Raw genomic sequence first — 8,775 nt, forward strand, 5'->3', positions numbered from 1 at the left:
GCCATTGTTCTGGATTTAAATGGAAGTGAAACTATGCTGATGATAACACATAATAGAACTTATTATTACGTTCCTAAGTGATGCTTTTTAATTCCCTTTGTGACTAAAATCTATTTGAAATGATTACAGTCCAGTAAATTGTTGCAAACCTTTGACAAAAAAAAAATTCTAAAGGACCAAAAAATCATAAATTAGGGCATAACAGAAAAATGAAAATAAATAGGCTGGAAATTAGTGGTTTGATGTTAAATCAGACAACATCCAGCTTTATGATCTCTAAGTTTTCTTTCAAAGTATGGCCATTAACTCTACATGCTTCATTGGTGTAATACCCTTGTACCTTCGCCACATGTTAACCCCTTTTTGACTGCAAAGCGCCTTTTTAAGAACATAAGAATGCATTAATAACTTTGTAATAACAACAACAAACGACTGCACAATGTATGAACTAGTGCTGTACATACAGGGCGGTTCTGCTCTACAGAGAAGGGAGGGGGGAGAACAATGGAGTGGCACCCCGCTGTGATCTCTCCCCTTCACTTCCATTACGATCGTGCACTGTACACAAGCCAGATTGTTGTCCGATGTCAGCCCTGAGCCAATTATCGGATGAGAACAATTGCACGTGTGTATGTTGCCTCTGTTTCAATGCCAATCTAAAAAAAATGGGCAGTTAGGTTAACTGATGCCTACAGACCATGCTAAACTTTGGTTTGGGCATCTAAGCTTAAAAAAAAAAAAAACAAAACAAAAAACTCCAGACGTACAAGGTTTAAAATGAACAGTACTTAGACGTATATGTCAAAGTATTGGTTCACTTTATAGGGGTACAATGGGTTGGACCTCCCAGTGTTCCTCTACCAACCTGATTTTTACCCGGGGCCTCAGGTGAATTAAGCTAGGACTTTTTCATCTGTTTTAAAAAGCTTGCATGACATCTGGATTCCTACCTATGCAATGAAGTTCACAAAATAGAAAAACTGGTGAATGTTAGCTGAGTGAAAATTAAGAGCAGTCACACAAATTATTTGTTACATATGCTTTAAACGGTAAGATTTTTATCAGATAGATGTTGTTTGTGTCTAATTTTTTTTGTACTGGACTAAAAATCATTTTCTCCAGAGTTCCCTGTATGGTGCTTGGAGAAGCCATGTCAACAAGACACCAGTGAAGGCCCCAATGCTGCTTAAAGTAAACCTGCCACAAACATGGACATCTGAAACGGAGTATATGAGGAAAGCTTGCATAGATAGAGGTTATAATCCATGAAAAGTGAATGTCAAAATGATCCGTAAGATCCAGTGGTACAGTAAGTTGTATCAGTATAAATATTGCAATATCTGACATCTCTGGTATCACTGATTGCCTTATAATTTGTTTTGGCTGGACAATGTAAGGGATTACTGTAGCTGAAGCATACCTAACTGTATATGTTATGTACCGTACAAATAACCATTGCCCCCCCAGAAGTAGACCCAGGTCTTATTCTTCCACCATGGGCACTGGATCCAAAAGTAGATCTCATTTGGTTACATAGATTGACTGGAGCGAGGCACGCTCTGGTAAGTTTACCCAATGACAGATATCAAAATGATTGTCAATAGATATCTGTAGTTATCCAATAAACTAATCTCTGTCAACAGATTTTGTGGTTATATGCTTAGTCTGAACTTTCTAGACATGTGGACAAGAGAACCCCTGCTTATTACACACAAGAGATCTAAAGCACGTGACACCTTTGTTCCATAGTGAGAACTAATGAAGTGTTTCCAATGTGTGCCGACTATCTTTTAGAAACATACACCTACAAATGCCCTAATATCTAACAGGCAAGCTATATTTAGGCATTTTGTGCAAAAGCTTCCCTTTGCGAACTGCAATTACTGTATACTCTTAAGGAAAAACATAATTTTGCCATATTTAAAAATACAAGGCTCTGCAAAGCATGTGAAAATGCATGCTATATATATTAAAAACAGCCAGGAAAAAAAAAACCAACACACAAAAATGGCGTTTAAAGGCAGTGCAATAAATAGCACCTCATGGAAGCATAAAATGGGTAGCAAATCCAGAATGGCACAAAGTTAGCCATGTAAAAACACGGTTCATATTAATGTTTTGCAAGTCCAAGCGCAATGAGCTTAAAATTGGCACAAAAAAAGCAAGATCCACTCCAAAAAAATTGGAGGAGGTAAGTAGTAAGAAAAGAGCAGGCAGCCAGTTGGAGAATGAGCATGCTGCACACAGCAACCAGGTCCCAGGGCAAGAGAAAAAAATACACATACGTCATTGATTTTCACTGTAAACTCCTTTTCTGGTACATGCTTCTTCACCTTTGACATCTGTGGTGATTGGCAGGGTTCGGTTTTGATGGCCACACAGGTGGATGGCTGTGAACCCGATTCGTTGTACTCAGTGGCGGCCCCTGGGCTATCGAGCAGTTGGTTGGTGTAGAAGGTTACCACTCGGACTCCATCATAGGTTTTTCGGGGCGTAGGCCATTTCCCCTTCAATACTGCTTGGCAAATGCTGTCCAATCTGTTAATTATTACTCGATCCTGTGAAAATAAGTTTTGATTACCATACTGTTGAAACGTAGTAAGCTTTTTAAGGGATTAATCCCAGACTTTGCGCTGCTCCCATCTCCATTAGGATCTGACAATTTACAGCAAGGATAAAGTAATGAACGTATAAGTAAATACACATTGGTGTACATACATGGGGAGTGTGCCAGCTGCTAAACATCCAGATTAAAAAATACATCCTTTTTAGCATTTAATGCTTTTTTTTTTTTTTTAACCCTCGTTCCAATACATCCTCCTGTTATTATTATCTTTTCTTTATGACTATTGTAGACTACTATTTGGGTCTTTTTTTTTTTTAGCTTTTTCTTTATATTGCTTTTGTATTTTTGACTAAATATGCAGTTTTTTTTTTTTGCAGACAATACATAATTTATTTAGCAGTGTAAATGTTATGAAATTGTCCTAGTATGGCATATCTCATTCACCTTTGGCCAGTGGGCAGCAGCAAACATATAACCCCCTTGAGCAAGGCAGTTTGAGCTTGGGATTCCATTGTCCAGTTGAAAGCTGTCCTGAGTTTCATCCTGTATGGTGCTCAGAGAGGCTACGCTCTCTTCATCGTAAGCCTTCACATGGGGCACTCGTTCTGCAAAGTTAGGAAATGGTATTAAATCATGCAAAATGCTGCAAAACCAAAGCTGCACTACAATTATGGACCCTCTTCCCCATCCACATTCTAGCCCTTGCTAGTTTAGAGGGATTAGACCAGTGGTCCCAAACCTTTTCTGACCTACAGACCACTAAACTTATGGACCACCGTGCATGCACAGGGAGCCGTGTGTCATTCAAAGGGGAAAAAAATTCCCCCAGAGTGATGTCATGATGCCAGTACCTGCCCACTCTCCCATCGCAGGCTCAGATCTCAGTCCAGCGAAAACAACCCACCCATCACTCTGAGCCTGGGATATATACAGGGGACATGGTTCATGGCTCTGGCCGGAGCACCCCTCGAATCGGGGTCTCGTGGTCATACAGACCAGGGGTTGGGGACCCCTGGATTTCACAACAGTCAACAACCTAAATGGCAATCTGGAGCCATGACTCTCAAATAAAACTTTTTTTTATATTGTTCTCATTGCTGAGATAGAGAAGTGTGAAACAAATACATTTCAATAAAACTCCAGTTTGTTTCATCAAACAAGAATGAAAAGCCCCAAACCACCATAACAAAGTGTCACTGAAAACTTTCAACTATTTTTACCACTTTGACTCTTGCACCTGCATACCCCTTAATGGACCAGAACAAATAAAGTCATACATATATCATTTTCTTTGGTAAAAGGAAGACTCTCCTTCAGTGGCAATGTCTTACAAAATTTAGTTTTTATTTTGTAGGAAAAAAAGTAACAGTACCAAAATTGGTCATTTGTTATAATTTGATAACCAGCATTACTAGACTTTGTTCTATATTTATAGACTAGTTTCAAACTGGCAGTTGGGTTGCAGTGCATTTACCTCTTCCTCATGCCACTGGGCCAGCCACATGGAGCCACTTGGTATCACACTATCCTAAAACAGGAACCTGTCTCTACAAACATGTTCACCACTTATTCTTTCAACATTTATCCAAAAAGGTCAGTTTTAGTTCCCTGGCAAGCAGTTTTATAAAAGTTGAACATACTGGTACCATTATTACCCTAAACTGGGATCAGAAACTCACAATTCGTCCCTCAGTTTACAGCAGAAGAAATTAGGCCATTTAAGTAATTCTACTGGTAGCTTTGTATATTACCACCCCACCCGATTCCTACTTCCCTTAGTGATTTAGCAACCTGAAACGGGGTATGTTAAACTAAGAAGCTGACTTTAAACAACATTTGAACATTCTCCTCACCACTAAACAACGGAGCAACTCAATTATTAAAATGGCTCTTGTATTATAAAGGACAGTGGCTTTTATTTGCCCTGCCTTCTGTGAGGTATGGATGGTCAGCCTAATACAGATATTAGAAGTGTTCACCAAAGGGCAAAGAGCTTGGGATACACTGATCAGCCAAAATACTGAAATTGGACCAGACGGACTAGATCCTAGCATCCCTCACCCAAAAACCAAATGAGCCTTGGGAACCAATGAACTAGTCTAAGGTTCACCAGCTGTTCTTCCTTTGATAACTTTGAGCGGGAACTACTGCATAATGCAAACAACCCATTCAACCTGCCAATTTGGTGATGATCTGAACTAGTTGTGTAGGCACAACAATTTGGCCTTGGTCAAAGCCCATTTTTTAAAATTGCAGCAATGCATCATTTAAAAAAACTGGCTTAAATATCCCATCCTGTTTCAGGTGCCATAATAATGTTAATAGTATGTCATATTTTATCATTGAAAAAATATGTAATTTCACCTCTCAGTGGTTTTAATGTTTTAGGTCAGCGGTCATCAACCGGTAGTCCTCGGCTCTGCCCAGTGCACTCCCCAATGTCCCCCGTATAGATACAACCCGCCCACTCTCCCATCGCAGGCTCAGACCTGCAGGTTCTGGCATCATGATGTCACCATGGGTAAATTTCTTCTCGTTTGAGTGACACATGGCTCCCTGCCCATACATGGTCCGGATTCCATGCATTTAGTGGTCTGTAGGTCCGAAAAGGTTGGAGACCACTGTTTTAGGTGGTAGGTGTATATTATTTCATTGACTACATCATTGTTTTTGGTTACAATAGCTAACTCTGCACTGCTAACACCAACATTAAAAGATAAATATGTACACTTCAACTCAAGTGTAAAGTGTACTTCAATTAAAATCTGAAAGAAATCTTTGAAAAAAAGACCTTCATCAATATAAAGAAGAAAAGTTTCCCAAACTAACCAGTTATATACTCTTGCAGTTTGTGAGTACCAACTCTAATAACACAAGTATCACATCCTTGTACATCAATGCTTTCTTGGTAAGTCTATTGCACAAACCAAACCAGTAATGTGCAAAAAATTTAGGAGCTTCCAGCTTCAGAGACTTTTTCACAATGTCCTTTCTATCCACATTAAATCCAATCATTGTCTTTAAAAGCCTTAAGCAATAAGTACTTTGTCACTCAGAAATGTATTGAAGCCTAGAGAGGAAAACTACTATAAGCCTGTGTCTACCACCAAGACAGTATAGCTTCCTAAAAGTCTATTACACAAACATTTCCATTTTTTCTAGAATTTTTCTAAATTGATTGACCTTCTTAAATAAAGAAAATTTTTTTTTTGGTCAAAAACATTCTTCTTACCACATTTCTGTCCATCTCCATCATCACTGTCACTGTCCTCTGATGAAGACGAAGAAGATGAAGAGGAAGACGAGGAGGAGGAGGATGAGCAAGAGGAGGAAGAAGAGGAGGAAGAACTGGATCCTGAGCGCGAGCAAGAGGAGGAGGAGGAAGATGAAGAAGAGGAAGATCTGGAGGAGCACGATGATTGGTTTGAATCTGAATCAGAGTCTGAACTCGAGGCTGAGCCTCGTTTGCCTATTTTTTGCTTCTTGGAAGTTAGATTGGGAGTGAGAGGCTCAGTCCTTGCTGCAACCATTCGCCTATCTGTCTCTGACTTGACAGAAGGCTTAGGTTCTCCAGTGTGAGTTAGAGGGCCATTGACAAGACTTGGTGCTTCTTCTTTAATTTTAATATGCTCTTCCTCTAACATTGGAATTTCCTCTTTTCCAGGATCATCCTTACATTTACTTTCCTCAATAGGGCTCCCCTTTGCTTCATGCGTTCTTGACTGAGGAGTAAGAGGGGAAGCTGATAACAGCTGGTTTGGTGGGACAATAAGAGAAGAAGAGGAGTTTCCTTTACTCTGGTTGTACTTCTTTTGAGATGCCATAAAGGAAAGCTCAGGATCGCGCAAAATATGATAGTCAGTCCTGCTCACACCATGTTTAGCAGCTCCAATTAATAAATCTCTGTCGTGTGTACCACATTCCCACCACACAGGCAGGTCAGGGTTTGGTTGGCAAAGTTTTAAGCGTTCAAATAGCTGTGGATGACGAATAGCCTGTTCTCGAACCTTCCTTAAAAGCTCAATACGGTATAATGTTCTGGATGCTCTTTCCTCTGTGATTGGCTGAATGGACACTGACGTGTCTGCAATGTCTGAAAGACAAAGAAAGTGTTTACTCATATCTAAATTACCTTCAAGCTGGTGAATCGTTCTAAAGAATTAAAACTCTAAAGCACAGTGGACATCATTATTTATCTAAGCAGAAGTCTGATCTGCTACTAAATGGGTCAAGGCTTGGTATAGCCTTAGGAACAGAGGGCTCACAATTGCCTATAATATATGAACAGGAAATTGGAAGGTTCACGGCTACTCTGCCAAGTAGAAGACACAATTATTAAAAGCAGTGTAAATAAACAACATACCTTCCTTAGAAGGCAACCGACACACCCTCCGACACATTGCTATAAAGGCATAGAGATACTTCTCAAGACTTTCATCTGTTTTCTTATGTAGTCTGGCCATTGCTCGAAACTTGGTCCAATCAAATTGCCCCCTCCCTGGATCAAACACCACACCAAATGTTGAGACAACCCGGTAAAAGTCAGCTTCCTCTCTTCGGGTCCACCTATATCAACACAACAAAAAACATTTAAAGACTTATCAATGGTGATAAACCCTAATCCACAGCAACTAACATAGCTTTCAATGTGTAGATACCACTTACATTTTATTGTCTTATATATGTTAAATAATAATTTGCACGTAAACTGTATAGAGATTTGGTATTACATTTACCTTTTTTTAGTCTTTATTGTTCATGGTTCTAAAAACGATGTAAATGTTAATAAACTATTAAAACACTATATTTATTAACAATTAATTTTTAAAATTGCTTTAATTACTTTAGTCCTAATGTAGTCAATTCCGGTAGCTTAGCATAAAAATTACAACAATCGACAGCCAGTCTGCATTCCTATTCCATATGGTCCACGCCGTGAACTTTCATTGGTTGTTACAGATTACTGCACTTTGCAATGTCTGTTAAGTAATTGTATTTTTAATTCAATGACTTAATATGAGGATGCTGCTAACCTTTGCTGTCTTTCTATTTTTGCAGCAACTTTTGGATTTAAGGAAGCATCTTCATATGGTGCTTGGGGTACTGCTGCATGAACTGGAAACATTGCTGAAATTTGTTGGATCTGCCTGAACTTGGAAGTGCGCTGGAATGCCGTTATAAGTCGACGAAGACGCGTGGTTAGTGCAGACTGTGTTGGCCAGTAACCTTTATCACCTTCAGGCATCTGCCCATCTGTATAGACAAAAATCAAAAGATATTATAAAATCAGCTTTTTTTTGCACTGAGTATATTGCATTTAAAATCATCGGCATATTTAGTAATGGTTCAAATATTATGACAGGTCCTTGTTAAAAAGCACGACTGCCAAAAAAACAAACTCTTTTTTTGTAAAAAATGCAGCTTTTGGACTATAAAAGAGAGACACAGTTACTTTGCCCAATCAGGAACAAGCATCAAGAGAAAAGTGCACTCTGACTATATTACCTCCTCAGCTCTGCCCCTTTGCTTTTTCTATAGCCACCTATTAAAATATACCAGGATAAGAGGATACGGGGGTTGGAGTGGTTTGCTAAACCTATTACATGATGAGTTTATCACTTCCTCTGTGTTTGACACCAGTGAACACTGGGTATTATGGTGGGCACTACCAAGAGAAGATGGGTTGGCTGCTCGAACCAAAGACTGCATCATAGGAGAAAAGCAAAGAAGAAGGACGCAAAGGAATGATAGAGAGAAGGTATGAAGTTGTTGGGTAGGCTGTACACTGACATTGTCAACTTGCCCTAAATAGGCACTGTGATGGCATCTCTTTAGGAACTTTATAAAGAGCAGGCATTGGAATATTTTGCAGTGTAAAAAAAAAAAAAAAAAAAAAAAAAAAAGATTTGCCTATGCTTTGTAAAATGTTCCTTGAATGTAGTAATATAAATAACAGAAATAGGAACTTAACAGCAGCAGTAGAGGGTTGAGTAAATGGAAATTCCAGCTTTGATAAATGTACTTTTCCAGCAATGCATGGGACTAGGACACCTATATTAGAATAAATACACTTCTGAATAAAGTCAACTTCATACCAGGGGTATATATTGTAACAGCTAGCCAATGAAGACCCAGGGTTTCATCCAGGATGATAGGTACATTTGCCCCAGATACAGGTTATAGGCTGAGTATTTTTCTGTGTAATCGGA

The 8,775-nt window shown here is 39.1% G+C and overlaps 1 protein-coding gene across 1 annotated transcript in view; it reads right to left on the reverse strand.

The window, feature by feature from the left end:
• The window catches only part of CHD9 (chromodomain helicase DNA binding protein 9), a 108,351-nt gene that overhangs the window by 18,228 nt on the left and 81,348 nt on the right, over window positions 1-8,775 (reverse strand). Inside the window, 5 exon segments of the mRNA XM_072422748.1 lie at window positions 2,286-2,558; window positions 3,011-3,171; window positions 5,799-6,659; window positions 6,930-7,132; window positions 7,600-7,819. Of these exon segments, the coding sequence (XP_072278849.1) occupies window positions 2,286-2,558; window positions 3,011-3,171; window positions 5,799-6,659; window positions 6,930-7,132; window positions 7,600-7,819 (1,718 nt within the window).

The sequence above is a fragment of the Pyxicephalus adspersus genome, chromosome 9 (assembly GCF_032062135.1).
Source record: "Pyxicephalus adspersus chromosome 9, UCB_Pads_2.0, whole genome shotgun sequence".
In the NCBI taxonomy this organism is placed as follows: domain Eukaryota; kingdom Metazoa; phylum Chordata; class Amphibia; order Anura; family Pyxicephalidae; genus Pyxicephalus; species Pyxicephalus adspersus.